This window comes from Nerophis lumbriciformis, linkage group LG17 (genome assembly GCF_033978685.3).
Source record: "Nerophis lumbriciformis linkage group LG17, RoL_Nlum_v2.1, whole genome shotgun sequence".
In the NCBI taxonomy this organism is placed as follows: domain Eukaryota; kingdom Metazoa; phylum Chordata; class Actinopteri; order Syngnathiformes; family Syngnathidae; genus Nerophis; species Nerophis lumbriciformis.
This window is the reverse complement of record NC_084564.2, coordinates 5615399-5630000: the sequence shown is the minus strand read 5'-3', so window position 1 is coordinate 5630000 and position 14602 is coordinate 5615399. Positions and strand designations below refer to the sequence as shown.

The window sequence follows — 14602 nt, the reverse complement described above, 5'->3', positions numbered from 1 at the left end:
GTCGTGGGGATCTACCTCATTCATATATATAATTTATATTTACTTATTTATGAAATATATGTTTTTGTTAACAAGTTAAAGGTGTTTAATGATAATGCAAGCATGTTTAACACATATAGTTAATATTGTTAATAAATTAAAGGTGTTTAATGATAATACAAGCATGTTTAATACATATAGTTAATATTGTTAACAGGTTTAAGGTGTTTAAAGATAGTGCAAACATGTTTAACACATATAGTTAATATTGTTAATAAATTAAAGGTGTTTAATGATAATACAAGTATGTTTAATACATACAGTTAATATTGTGAACAAGTTTAAGGTGTTTAAAGATAGTGCAAGCATGTTTAACACATATAGTTAATATTGTTAATAAGTTAAAGGTGTTTAATGATAATACAAGCATGTTTAATACATATAGTTAATATTGTTAATAAGTTAAAGGTGTTTAAAGATAATGCAAGCATGTTTAACACATATAGTTAATATTGTTAACAAGTTAAAGGTGTTTAATGATAATGCAAGCATGTTTAACACATATAGTTAATATTGTTAACGAGTTAAAGGTGTTTAAAGATAATGCAAGCATGTTTAACACATATAGTTAATATTGTTAACAAGTTAAAGGTGTTTACAGATAATGCAAGCATGTTTAACACATATAGTTAATATTGTTAACAAGTTAAAGGTGTTTAATGATAATGCAAGCATGTTTAACACATAGTTAATATTGTTAATAAATTAAAGGTGTTTAATGATAATACAAGTATGTTTAATACATATAGTTAATATTGTTAACAAGTTTAAGGTGTTTAAAGATAGTGCAAGCATGTTTAAGACATATAGTTAATATTGTTAACAAGTTAAAGGTGTTTAATGATAATACAAGCATGTTTAATACATATAGTTAATATTGTTAATAAGTTAAAGGTGTTTAAAGATAATTCAAGCATGTTTAACACATATAGTTAATATTGTTAACAAGTTAAAGGTGTTTAAAGATAATGCAAGCATGTTTAACACATAGTTAATATTGTTAATAAATTAAAGGTGTTTAATGATAATACAAGAATGTGTAATACATATAGTTAATATTGTTAATAAATTAAAGGTGTTTAATGATAATACAAGTATGTTTAACACATATAGTTAATATTGTTAATAAATTAAAGGTGTTTAATGATAATGCAAGCATGTTTAACACATAGTTAATATTGTTAATAAATTAAAGGTGTTTAATGATAATACAAGAATGTGTAATACATATAGTTAATATTGTTAATAAATTAAAGGTGTTTAATGATAATACAAGTATGTTTAATACATATAGTTAATATTGTTAACAAGTTAAAAGGTGTTTAAAGATAATGCAAGCATGTTTAACACATATAGTTAATATTGTTAACAAGTTAAAGGTGTTTAATGATAATACAAGCATGTTTAACACATATAGTTAATATTGTTAACAAGTTAAAGGTGTTTAATGATAATACAAGCATGTTTAACACATATAGTTAATATTGTTAACAAGTTAACGGTGTTTAAAGATAATACAAGCATGTTTAACACATATAGTTAATATTGTTAATAAGTTAAAGGTGTTTAAAGATAATACAAGCATGTTTAACACATATAGATTCCTTACTTTCATGAAGACAAGAATATAAGTTGGTGTATTACCTGATTCTGATGACTTTTGCATTGATTGGAATCAGACAGTGGTGCGGATAACGTCCGTATTTTCGAATGGAGGAGAAAAAAAGTCCTCCTTTCTGTCCAATACCACATGAAAGTGGTTGGTTTTTGGCATCTTATTTGTCCAGCTTCCGTACTCCTTTGTATACACTTTACAAGAAATACATTGTCGGCAAACTCCGTAGCTTGCTAGCTTGTGCCCGCCAGCTTTCTGAGACTCTTATTTTGTTAGCGCAACTGTGCAGTCGGTCTTTGGAGTTTTGACGACAGGTACGGCGCCAGAGTCTGTTGAAATAAAGTGTTTCTCGCCTTCCTGTCGGTAATTTTAATGAGCTGGCAGCAGCCAGCGTCATCTCAGAAGACCCTCGGGTGCCGTGAATGTCAATCAAGTGACGAAAGTGACGTCATAGTGAAGATTTATGATCGCTCATTTTTAGGACTTTTTTTTTAATGCCTGGCTGGCGATCGACTGACACACCTTCCGCGATCGACCGGTAGCTCGCGATCGACGTAATGAGCACCCCTGCATTAAACAATGTAACAAGATTTTCCAAAATAAATCAACTCAAGTTATGGGGAAAAAAATGCCAACATGGCACTGCCATATTTATTATTGAAGTCACAAAGTGCATTATTTTTTTTGAACATGCCTTAAAACAGCAGCTTAGAATTTGGGACATGCTCTCCCTGAGAGAGGTTGAGGCGGGTGGGGTTGGGGGGAGGGGGTAGCGGGGGGTGTATATTGTAGCGTCCCGGAAGAGTTAGTGCTGCAAGGGGTTCTGGGTATTTGTTCTGTTGTGTTTATCTTGTGTTACGATGCGGATTTTCTCCCGAAATGTGTTTGTCATTCTTGTTTGGTGTGGGTTCACAGTGTGGCGCATATTTGTAACAGTGTTAAAGTTGTTTATACGGCCACTCTCAGTGTGACCTGTATGGCTGTTGACCAAGCCGTAGAAATTATGTGACTGGGCCGGCACGCAAAGGCAGTTCTTTAAGGTTTATTGGTGCTCTGTACTTCTCCCTATGTCCGTGTACCACTCCGTACAGCTGCGTTTTAGAAAAGTCATATTACATTTTAAAGCATTTATCGGCCGATATTATCGGACATCTCTAATTGAAAGGGTAAAAGAAACCAGATTTTTGGGAGTATTGATAGATGATAAAATTAACCGGAAATCTCATATACAAAACATACAACATAAGGTGGCAAGGAACATTTCAATAATGAACAAAGCAAAATACGTCCTGGGCCAAAAATCACTTCATATTCTCTACTGCTCGCTTGTTTTACCATATCTGAGGTATTGTGCAGAAATATGGGGAAATAACTACAAATGTGCGCTTCATTCGTTAACCGTGTTACAAAAAAGATCAATTAGACTGATACATAATGTTGGATATAGAGAACATACAAACCCGTTATTTATTGAGTCAAAAATATTGAAGTTCGGTGACTTGGTAAAATTGCAAACACCTTAAATGATGTACAAAGCAAACTATAACCTGTGCTTACAAAGTACAAAGAAGAAGAATTATAAGAAACACTTTCAACCTTATTGAAAATAAGATATTCTTCATCTCTGTATGTTTATCATGACTGACTTAATTATCCATTACAAGAACTGCTGTATTAATCATTCCAAAAAGAAGTCAGTAAATAAACTTATATATTTGTAAATGCTCTGAAGTGGGAAAGGGGTAGGATTAAATAAGCTTTGCTTCTTCCTACTCCTTTTTGGACATGATGTAAAGTGAAATGATATGAAATTGTGTGATGTGTTACGCTGTAAGTGTGTTCATGTTCGAAATAAACTAAAGAAAAAAAAATAAAAATACAGTAGCGTAGTAGGCCAGAGTGTTCATTAAAAACAAGGCAGATATTGTATTTAACAAGTATATGTAATAACATTACACACAGTTTGAACAGTAACACTGTGTTTCAACAGTAACCATAGAAGGGAAAGTCAAACACAAATACAGACGGAGTAGACATTGAAAGGGTAAAAGAAAACACATTTTTGAGTGTAGTAATAGATGATTAAATGAACTGGAAATCTCATGTAAGAAATATACGACGTAAAGAAATCTTTATGTTAAAAAAAAAATCACGTCATATTTGATTCTAAATCGATTCATGATTTTTTTAGAATCGATTTAAAGAATGTTTTTAAAAAAAAAGTTAACAAAGAATACATTTTTGGATGAAGAACATTAAACAACTATTATTTATATTATTATTGATACTCTTGCTTTTATACAGTTTCGGCTCCCCTTTTATTTTATTATTTATTAACTTTTGGTTTTTTAAATATATGTGAATATAAATGTATAATAGCATCATTACACGATTTGCATAGGCAACTATTTTTGATTATATTTTTGACTAACAAATTGATGGATAACTTGCTTTGAAGACAAGCAGATATTAGTGTTTAAGTGTTTATTATTTGACAACCAAAAAAATAGCTTTAAACGTGACACCCCTGAGTGCACGATGAGATATAATAAAGTGTAAAATGTGTGCAGTTGCATGAAGTTCATGTCGCTTTTAATTGTCAAAAAAAACAAAAACATTTAGCCAGACATGCCTTTATTATTTCAAGCTTTTCGTAGGCCACATAAAATAAGGAAGCAAAGCGCATAAAATGAAAGTGATGTGACAGAGCACATAAAGTGATATTGTGGACCTCATTAAATAATGTGACTGACCACATTAAATCAAATAAGTTGGGAAAGGTGGCAATAAATACTGATAAAGTTGAGGAATGCTCATCAAACACTTATTTGGAACATCCCACAGGTGTGCAGGCAAATTGGGAACAGGTGGGTGCCATGATTGGGTATAAAAGTAGATTCCATGAAATGCTCAGTCATTCACAAACAAGGATGGGGCGAGGGTCACCACTTTGTCAACAAATGCGTGAGCAAATTGTTGAACAGTTTAAGAAAAACCTTTCTCAACCAGCTATTGCAAGGAATTTAGGGATTTCACCATCTACGCTCCGTAATATCATCAAAGGGTTCAGAGAATCTGGAGAAATCACTGCACGTAAGCAGCTAAGCCCGTGACCTTCGATCCCTCAGGCTGTACTGCATCAACAAGCGACATCAGTGTGTAAAGGATATCAACACATGGACTCAGGAACACTTCAGAAACCCACTGTCAGTAACTACAGTTGGTCACTACATCTGTAAGTGCAAGTTAAAACTCTCCTATGCAAGGCGAAAACCGTTTATCAACAACACCCAGAAACGCTGTCGGCTTCGCTGGGCCTGAGCTCATCTAAGATGGACTGATACAAAGTGGAAAAGTGTTCTGTGGTCTGACAAGTCCACATTTCAAATTGTTTTTGGAAACTGTGGACGTCGTGTCCTCCGGACCAAAGAGGAAAAGAACCATCCGGATTGTTATAGGCGCAAAGTTGAAAAGCCAGCATGTGTGATGGTATGGGGGTGTATTAGTGCCCAAGACATGGGTAACTTACACATCTGTGAAGGCGCCATTAATGCTGAAAGGTACATACAGGTTTTGGAGCAACCTATGTTGCCATCCAAGCAACGTTACCATGGACGCCCCTGCTTATTTCAGCAAGACAATGCCAAGCCACGTGTTATATCAACGTGGCTTCATAGTAAAAGACTACTACTGCCTGTAGTCCAGACCTGTCTCCCATTGAAAATGTGTGGCGCATTATGAAGCCTAAAATAGCACAACGGAGACCCCCGGACTGTTGAACAACTTAAGCTGTACATCAAGCAAGAATGGAAAAGAATTCCACCTAAGAAGCTTAAAAAATGTGTCTCCTCAGTCCTTAAACGTGTACGGAGTGTTGTTAAAAGGAAAGGCCATGTAATACAGTGGTGAACATGCCCTTTCCCAACTACTTTGGCACGTGTTGCAGCCATGAAATTCTAAGTTAGTTATTATTTGCAAAAAAAATAATAAAGTTTATGAGTTGGAACATCAAATATCTTGTCTTTGTAGTGCATTCAATTGAATATGGGTTGAAAATGATTTGCAAATCATTGTATTCCGTTTATATTTACATCTAACACAATTTCCCAACTTATATGGAAACGGGGTTTGTACATAAACATCTCCTTGGATGGATAAACTTTATTGATATTTTGTTTTTTCTGTCAACAGAGGATTCACCCCGACGACGTGAGCAGGTATACTTACTTAATCGAGTCCCACAGGAGGAAAAAGTTCTGCTCTGAGGAACCTCCCAAGAAAATTACAAAGGTCACCATTGTTGCATACCAAGTAAATAAAATGTGTAGTTTTAAACATTACTAATTAAAAAAGGTGGAGTACTAAACTGCAAAAAGAACAATAAATCAGAACTTGAGTAGGTTTGTCATTAAGTCATTTTGCTTGATATTTCCCAAAAGTTACTGCACTCTTATTGCTGGCTTGTTTGCCGCCCTCGGCGCGTTACCGTGCGCGCTCGGTCACTTTGCGCACGAATGTTGCGCGCTCCGGCCAGAAGACGGCGGTGTTACGCGCACGGAGTCTGCGCAGTCGCGTTTCTTCTCGACACTGCGAAATCCACCGGAACGCAGCGCAGGAAGGAGGGCCTGAGCACGTCGCCATTTTGCGGGTAAAAAAGATTTTCACATTTTGCGGCGGGATTGTGCGCGCATACGCGAGCGCACCGGGCGCGGCGTGCGGTGTTGGCGTTAGCACCGCGGCTAACAAAAGAAGCTAGCTGGCGTCTCCGCGCTCGGCGCGGCCACGCAACACGGATACACTCGCCCACGGGCGCAAACGGGCTATCGCTGGCGTGTTTGCGGTGACGGTTCGATGCTCGCGACGGACGTGTCTGTGCGGACTTTAGGCGTTTGTACCGAGAGATAAAGCTGCTGTTTGGGAGCCCACAAAGGCACGGCAGGGACACCGGTGATTGGCCGAGACGGACCACGTGACCGGACATCATTTGACTTCATCTGTATTGGAACTAAACGTTAACTCGTCGAATTAATTGACAAAAACAATGATTTATGTCAAGCGTGTATTAATTTAACTATATTTGTGGCCGCATTACCGTGGGTTTTCATTTACGTCCACATGATGTGTTTTTGTATGAGTGCACTGGCAAAAGTCTTGATTAAACTACAAACCCCGTTTCCATATGAGTTGGGAAATTGTGTTAGATGTAAATATAAACAATGATTTGCAAATAATTTCAACCCATATTCAGTTGAATATGCTAAAAAGACAACATATTTGATGTTCAAACTGATAAACTTTTTTTTTAATTTTACAAATAATCATTAACTTTAGAATTTGATGCCAGCAACACGTGACAAAGAAGTTGGGAAAGGTGGCAATAAATACTGATAAAGTTGAGGAATGCTCATCAAACACTTATTTGGAACATCCCACAGGTGAACAGGCAAATTGGGAACAGGTGGATGCCATGATTGGGTATAAAAGTAGATTCCATGAAATGCTCAGTCATTCACAAACAAGGACGGGGCGAGGGTCACCACTTTGTCAACAAATGCGTGAGCAAATTGTTGAACAGTTTAAGAAAAACCTTTCTCAACCAGCTATTGCAAGGAATTTAGGGATTTCACCATCTAAGGTCCGTAATATCATCAAAGGGTTCAGAGAATCTGGAGAAATCACTGCACGTAAGCAGCTAAGCCCGTGACCTTCGATCCCTCAGGCTGTACTGCATCAACAAGCGACATCAGTGTGTAAAGGATATCACCACATGGGCTCAGGAACACTTCAGAAACCCACTGTCAGTAACTACAGTTGGTCACTACATCTGTAAGTGCAAGTTAAAACTCTCCTATGCAAGGCGAAAACCGTTTATCAACAACACCCAGAAACGCCGTCGGCTTCGCTGGGCCTGAGCTCATCTAAGATGGACTGATACAAAGTGGTCTGACGAGTCCACATTTCAAATTGTTTTTGGAAACTGTGGACGTCGTGTCCTCCGGACCAAAGAGGAAGAGAACCATCCGGATTGTTATAGGCGCAAAGTTGAAAAGCCAGCATATGTGATGATACGGGGGTGTATTAGTGCCCAAGACATGGGTAATTTACACATCTGTGAAGGCGCCATTAATGCTGAAAGGTACATACAGGTTTTGGAGCAACATGTTGCCATCCAAGCAACGTTACCATGGACGCCCCTGCTTATTTCAGCAAGACAATGCCAAGCAACGTGTTACATCAACGTGGCTTCCTAGTAAAAGAGTGCGGGTACTAGACTGGCCTGCCTGTAGTCCAGACCTGTCTCCCATTGAAAATGTGTGGCGCATTATGAAGCCTAAAATAGCACAACGGAGACCCCCGGACTGTTGAACAACTTAAGCTGTACATCAAGCAAGAATGGGAAAGAATTGTTGTTAAAAGGAAAGACCATGTAACACAGCGGTGAACGTGCCCTTTCCCAACTACTTTGGCACGTGTAGCAGCCATGAAATTCTAAGTTAGTTAATATTTGCAAAAAAAAAAAAGTTTTGAGTTGGAAAATCAAATATCTTGTCTTTGTAGTGCATTCAACTGAATATGGATTGAAAAGGATTTGCAAATAATTGTATTCCGTTTATATTTACATCTAACACAATTTCCCAACTCTTATAGAAACGTGGTTTGTAAGATAGTGATGTGCGATACCACTGATTTTCTTTCCTATCCAATACCAAGTAAAAGTGAGGCGGGTTTCGATACCGATGCCGAAATTTGTGCGAAAATACCTAACGTGTCTGCAAAAACTTCATTTCATTTCATTTTTTATTTATCTCCTTCATTGATGTGCATCTTTGATCAATAGACAATTAAACCTCAGCATCTAAACACACATTTACACACCAATGCCTGAGAAGGAACAGGATGAAGAAAATCTTATATTTTCCTGCCCCCTTCAACATAATACGTAGTCTTACTTAATGGATAGCATACAAACCAAACAAATACATCCAAATATAATGAAAAAATAAAAATAAAAACACAAGTGCAAAACTTCATGAAGTACAAACCGAACAAAAAAAAGTAATATACACCTCACGGGATGATATAAAACAAGTACAAAACCAGACAAAAAAAATAAGTAAAATAATAAATGTAAAGCAAAATGTAAACACTTATGGCTGTCCATAAGATATTATTGTTCTGTCTTTATATATTTTTTTCAATTGGAATATATTTTTAGTATTTTATCTCATTGTAAAGTGTTGTATTTTCAAGTATTAACATATTTATATTAAAAAACAACAGTAAAATGTAAGAAAAAAGCAATAATTCAGAATGTAATGAGAAAAAGCTGATATTGTTAAACTAGTAATTGATAATAATGCACTTCGTCACCTATGACATTATATGTATCATAATATGATTTTAGCATTCTTTTTTAATTTAAATAATATCAAAAAAAGACCCCTCCATACTTGACTTTTCAGTATACGGCCCTTGGTGGAAAAAGTTTAGATACCGCTGAGCTAAAATATTAGAAGCGCTCAAAAAAATACAATATACTTAAAATATAAAGGAAGTTTAGTTAGTTAATAGAAAATATACTAAATTATTCATTAATTAGAAAAATTACAACAACCACAATAAACACTTTTAAAGTGTACCTGAATATGTTTTTTTTGTACAGGCAGAAATTTTGACACATTAGGTTATGCGGTTAAACAATCATTATCATTATTTTTTTATTCTATTCTCACATTTGACAAAACAATAACAATGTAATAAATTTTAAAAAAAGAGCAAAAAATAGGTATGTGTTGAGAAAAAGTTTAAATATTTTATCCAATAATAAAAAATATACTTAGTCACCCATAATACTGACACAATATTGTTTTTAGCATTTTATTAAAATAAAAAACTATCAATATGGCCCCCGCATACTTTAACTTTTCAGTTTGGGCACCACTGAAGTATCAAAAGCAGCAATATTTTGATTTGAGGACCGATATTAGAGTGTAAAGATCTGGTATCGATATTCCAGTATCGAACCGCACATCTCTACTGTAAGAGTGCATTCACACTTTTCATTCTTAGCCCGATTACAACAAATTCTGTTTGTTCTGCTAGTACAGTTTGTTTGGTCAAGTGTGAACATAATCCGGCCCGTGGCTAAATTGGGGCCCTATGTAGAATTTTATTTTGAAGCCCCTCCCATTACAAGATTTTGTCACACTATTTTATTTATGTAAAACAATTTATGTATTTTTTAATCAAACTTGAATTTAATGTGGTGCACGTTTTGTACTAAACTAAATCAATTGTTAAACAATTTTTTGGGGTGCAAAATAATAATGAAAAAACAACTAAAACAAAACTGCATTTCTTTCTTACACATCGCCGGCTAGGATTTGATCTCAGTACTACTGCCAATTAGTCCAGCACACACGCTGCACGTCACGGCCGACAACGAGAGTGGTCTGGGAAATTTGCCAGCACAATGGAACCTCCATTTACGAACTTAATTGGTTCTTGAACCTCATTGGTAAATCAAACCAAATAAATCATATAGGGAAGTTCCTTCTCTATAAGAAACAATGTAAACATTAATAATTGGTTCCCTATTTTAGTAAAAGAAGATTTAAAGACACTATAATGTGTATATATACTTACATATTGTGTGTGTGTGTGTGTGTGTGTGTGTGTGTGTGTGTATATAGATATATACACATACATATATATAATCTTTTTATTATCAAAGTACCACAACAACAATTGCAAGCTTAATTGTCAATGCACACACACAAAATTCCTTTTGGTGCTCTCTAAAACGTTAACAACAATGTTGCTTTAATAATAATAAAAAACATTTAAAGAGTAAAATAATTTTCACTTTGCTGTCAGTAAATGGCAGACGACGTGCCGTCACGAGGCGTAGAAGGGAGGGCAGGCAGAGAGAGGAGGGCGTGGAGTGTTTAAGTCCTCAGCAAATCCCTCATTCTCTCCAGGCTGGTTTGTAGGCCTTTTTGGACTCGTTCTGAGTAAGCAAACTAGACAAAAATGGCGAGAGAAGAAACACTGACGCACTGAGAAGTAGCGACCAAGGGATGGACTGCGTAAACAGGATGTGACAAAATTGCAGCGCACCGTCTGCGCTGTACTGCACAGGAAGTGACGTCATCAAAATGGCAGCGGCACACAAAATAAATGAATGAAGTGTTTGTTCACCAAGGCATTTTTTGTGCCATCTAAATATTTCTGAACCGAAAAGTTTGCAAATGGAGGGCTACTTAATCGAGGTTCCTCTGTAAATTGTTATCAGTGACGGAGCAGGATAAGGCGAGAAATAGAATAGAATAAAATATTATTGGAATAGGGACAATACAGTTCAACATAGTGCCAAAACAATTAATGTTGTACAGAGTTTATAGCTATTGCTAGTTACCGACTCTTGTCCCCAGCTGGGCTTCTGAATAAGTAAGATACTCTTACACGCCATACAACAACCAATATAATACACAAAATACAAGGTAACACCTTACAAAACAAGTATAACCAGGGCTAAGTTATGTGTACAGCTTTGTTTTTTTCCCTTTAGTTTGTTGTGAACAGATTAATATCAAAGATTACTTTGATTTGAGTACGTTTGCGGTGAAGTTTCATAAAGAGCGCCCGGTCATTCATTCATTTACATTTTACATGTGCCTATTTATGCAAAACGGGGCCGTACACACATCGCATGATCTGCGACTAGGTATGAAGTCACCACATGCGAGCGTTACCAGGCAATGGTTAGCAAAACTCAACAGAAAGTTAAAAAAACCCAAATGATAATTTAGTAAACTTACTTGAAGCTTTTCAGCAAAGGTGTTGTTGTTCATTATAGTTCGGTGAAGTCGACACATCCCCTCTGACCTTTTGACATCTAAAAATTCAGCCGCAGAAACATCAAACGATTGCATGCGACTCGGAAGACGTCATAAACGCGAGAGTTTCGTCGGACAATCCACACGTCTCATACACAAGCTTAATTAGGTGAGTACCGTTTGGTCCGATGATAAAAGTACAACTAACCTAACCGCATGAAAATGACCGCCAAGTTATTTATTTATTTTGCTAGAGGACTACAAGTGTGAACGCACATGAAGGTACTACTTTCTCCACCAGACTACAGTTGTCATTCCTACTTGGGACTATAAAGCGAGGTCTGGGGATGTAACGATACGAACATTTACTATCACATTTTTTGTGACCAAAATGAGCACTGTTATGACAATCATCTCGTTATTGTTGAGTGTGCTCAAATTTAACCAAGTTTTGTTTAAAAACCATTAAATAAAATAGACACATTCATACATGATATTAACATTAGACATTTTGTTGTTTAGCTGTTTAATTCACAGGTGTCAAATTATATCAAAACATTTTATTTGGCCTGCCAAAGCCGAAAAATAATATTTGTCAATAAAGTACATTATCTTTTCTTCCTAAATCTATTTGTTCTTTCCATTTTGGCAGAAGAAGACACATGTACTGCATGCAACAAATGTTATATTATCATACATTCCAAAAATTATTTTTTAATTGAAATGAAAATGGATAACGTGACTCATGATTTCAAAGCAAGTTGTTCATCAAGTTGTACAATGATTGTACGATAATATTTTACTATAAAAAAACTAGTACCGTATTTTTTGGACTATAAGTCGCAGTTTTTTTCATAGTTTGGCCAGGCTCCAGTGCGATTTATATATGTTTTTTTCCTTCTTTATTATGCATTTTTGGCAGGTGCGACTTTTACTCCGGTGCGACTTATACTCTGAAAAATACGGTAGGTCAGTCGGCAGAATTTTTCTGCAAGAAAAACTGGTACCGTTTTTTTCATTTACCGTAATAGACCGTAAAAACAACTAGATTTTACCGTGAAAAATGGTGGTCCGTTTTCCCATTCATAGTAATGTGCTGTAAAACCATCGTCAATTGTACGGTAAAAAAAAATTTGTTTTACTGTAAAATCTATGGAATTATTTTTACAGTGTAGATCCGTGTTTCTTAACCATAGCGCCCAATAATAAAGGGCCGCCTAAAAATAGCTGTTTCTCAGTTGTGGTCCTTATGGGCCACAGCGGTACTCGGTTGTAAAACACTTTTCCACCACTTGTGGCAGTAATGACAATATCAAACAAACAGAAGAAGCCTGAAGCTAAAGTCATAGAGAAGTTTCTTGAGCCCAAAAATTATGACTGAAGTGGTGATGCTGTATCTTTATTTTCACTTTTCAGTTTAATTATTAATTTAGGTCATTTATTTTAGCACAACATTGCAAGTAATTGTATTTTTTGTAAGTTATTAATGAGTCCCTTCTTATGCAGAATATTTGGTTAGTGTTTATTTGTTAGAATTTTTTTTCTAACCAGCCTGACCTAAGACTTAAGGTTTATTTGTTAAATAAATAACAATCTTTGTGATTAACACATTCTTTCCTATAATTTGACAAGGTTGTAAACTGTAAGTAGGTTATTGAATACAATTAAAATCAAGAGAAAGATTACTAAATCAGTGTTAATGTTTGAGTAGGCCCCGGGTCCCTCTGTAGTGGAAAAGTTGGGCCTCGGGGTCAAAGAGGTTAAGGTGTAGATAAGACAAATATATCAATCAAATGCATCGACAGTTGTGTAACAAATGTCATGCAGCGAATTCTGATACATTTATATTAGGGCTGGGCGATATATCCAGTTTGTAAGATATATCGATATATTTTTAAACAAGATATGAATTAAGAAAATCTCGTAATATCAATATATTTTATTTCACGTTAAAATGACCAAACGCCGCTTATTTGTTGTGTTCCTTGTTCTCCCCCGCTCCTCCTCCATGGGCTACTGAACCCCTCCCCTTCCTCCTTTTATGACTCGCTTACACGTATAACAACATCCATGATTGGTTGGTTGTTTACTATGACGAGTCACGATTGGTTAGGGACAGGCCAATCAGAGGCAAGATAGGGCGGGTCATCAAACCAGGAAGGAAAATCACAAAGAGCTTGCCTGCAAATGTATTTTTTTCCCGAGTTTGACACATTTTGTATTATTTGCACAGCTATGTTATTTATTTTACGTAGAAATAATATTTTTATATTTTATTTACGTTATGTAATTCTGTGCTACTTAAACAGATTATTTTATGTGCTCTTAATACCCATCTTGACTAACTGGGTTAATAAAAGTGCCACTGACTGTTTACAGTGCAGTAGTCATTCGCCTCAATTTCACTGATTATCGCTAAAAAATGAATATATTTATATGTACCGGTATACTTTCACCGAAAAATACATCGAATATCGAGTTTAAGTAAAAATATATCGAGTAAGGCTGCAGCTAACGATTATTTTTCTATCGATTAATCTATAGATAATTTTTTTCGGTTAATCTATAGATTATTTTTCCTTTTACCGATTATTTTTTTTATTTAAAATGAAGATGAAAAAATAAATGTAGGCCAGTTTTTTCAAAAGGCATGGCTTTTATTTACAAAAAAAAAAAAAGTATGGCCACTCAGTCAACATTGACAACAACATGACAAAATATTCTGTAACAATGTAAACATTTAAAACTTTTAACATTTAACAAAATTAAAAGTAGCTTATTTGCTTTTTAATGTGCAAATATAAAAGTAAACATCCAGTGCAAATCTTAATATTCTACAATGTATAAGCATTTCAAAAGTAAAAGTATTGCTTATTTTGCTTTAAAATGTGCAAAAATAAAGATAAACATCCAATACAAAAAAGTGCAAAACGGAAATATTCTGTAACAGTGTAAACATTTCAACAAAAGTAAAAGTATTGCTTATTTGCTAAAATGTGCAAAAATAAAGATAAACATCCAATACAAGAAAGTGCAAAACGAAATATTCTGCAACAACAATGTTAACATTTCAACAAAAGTAAAAGTATTGCTTATTTTGCTTAACAAC

At 35.2% G+C, this 14602-nt stretch overlaps 1 protein-coding gene across 8 annotated transcripts in view; it reads left to right on the top strand.

Moving 5' to 3' along the window:
- The window catches only part of LOC133614385 (uncharacterized), a 39300-nt gene that overhangs the window by 2121 nt on the left and 22577 nt on the right, over positions 1 to 14602 (top strand). For 3 of the 8 annotated variants that reach the window (XM_061972289.1, XM_061972288.1, XM_061972287.1), the window contains exon 2: positions 5846 to 5944. The exons of 1 other annotated variant lie outside the window; for it this stretch is intronic. In XM_061972289.1, coding sequence (XP_061828273.1) covers positions 5846 to 5944 — 99 coding nt within the window. Of the gene's footprint in view, positions 1 to 5845; positions 5945 to 6158; positions 6303 to 14602 lie in introns of those variants that run through there. 4 more of the 8 variants (XM_061972292.1, XM_061972294.1, XM_061972291.1 and 1 more) reach the window with 3 other exon arrangements.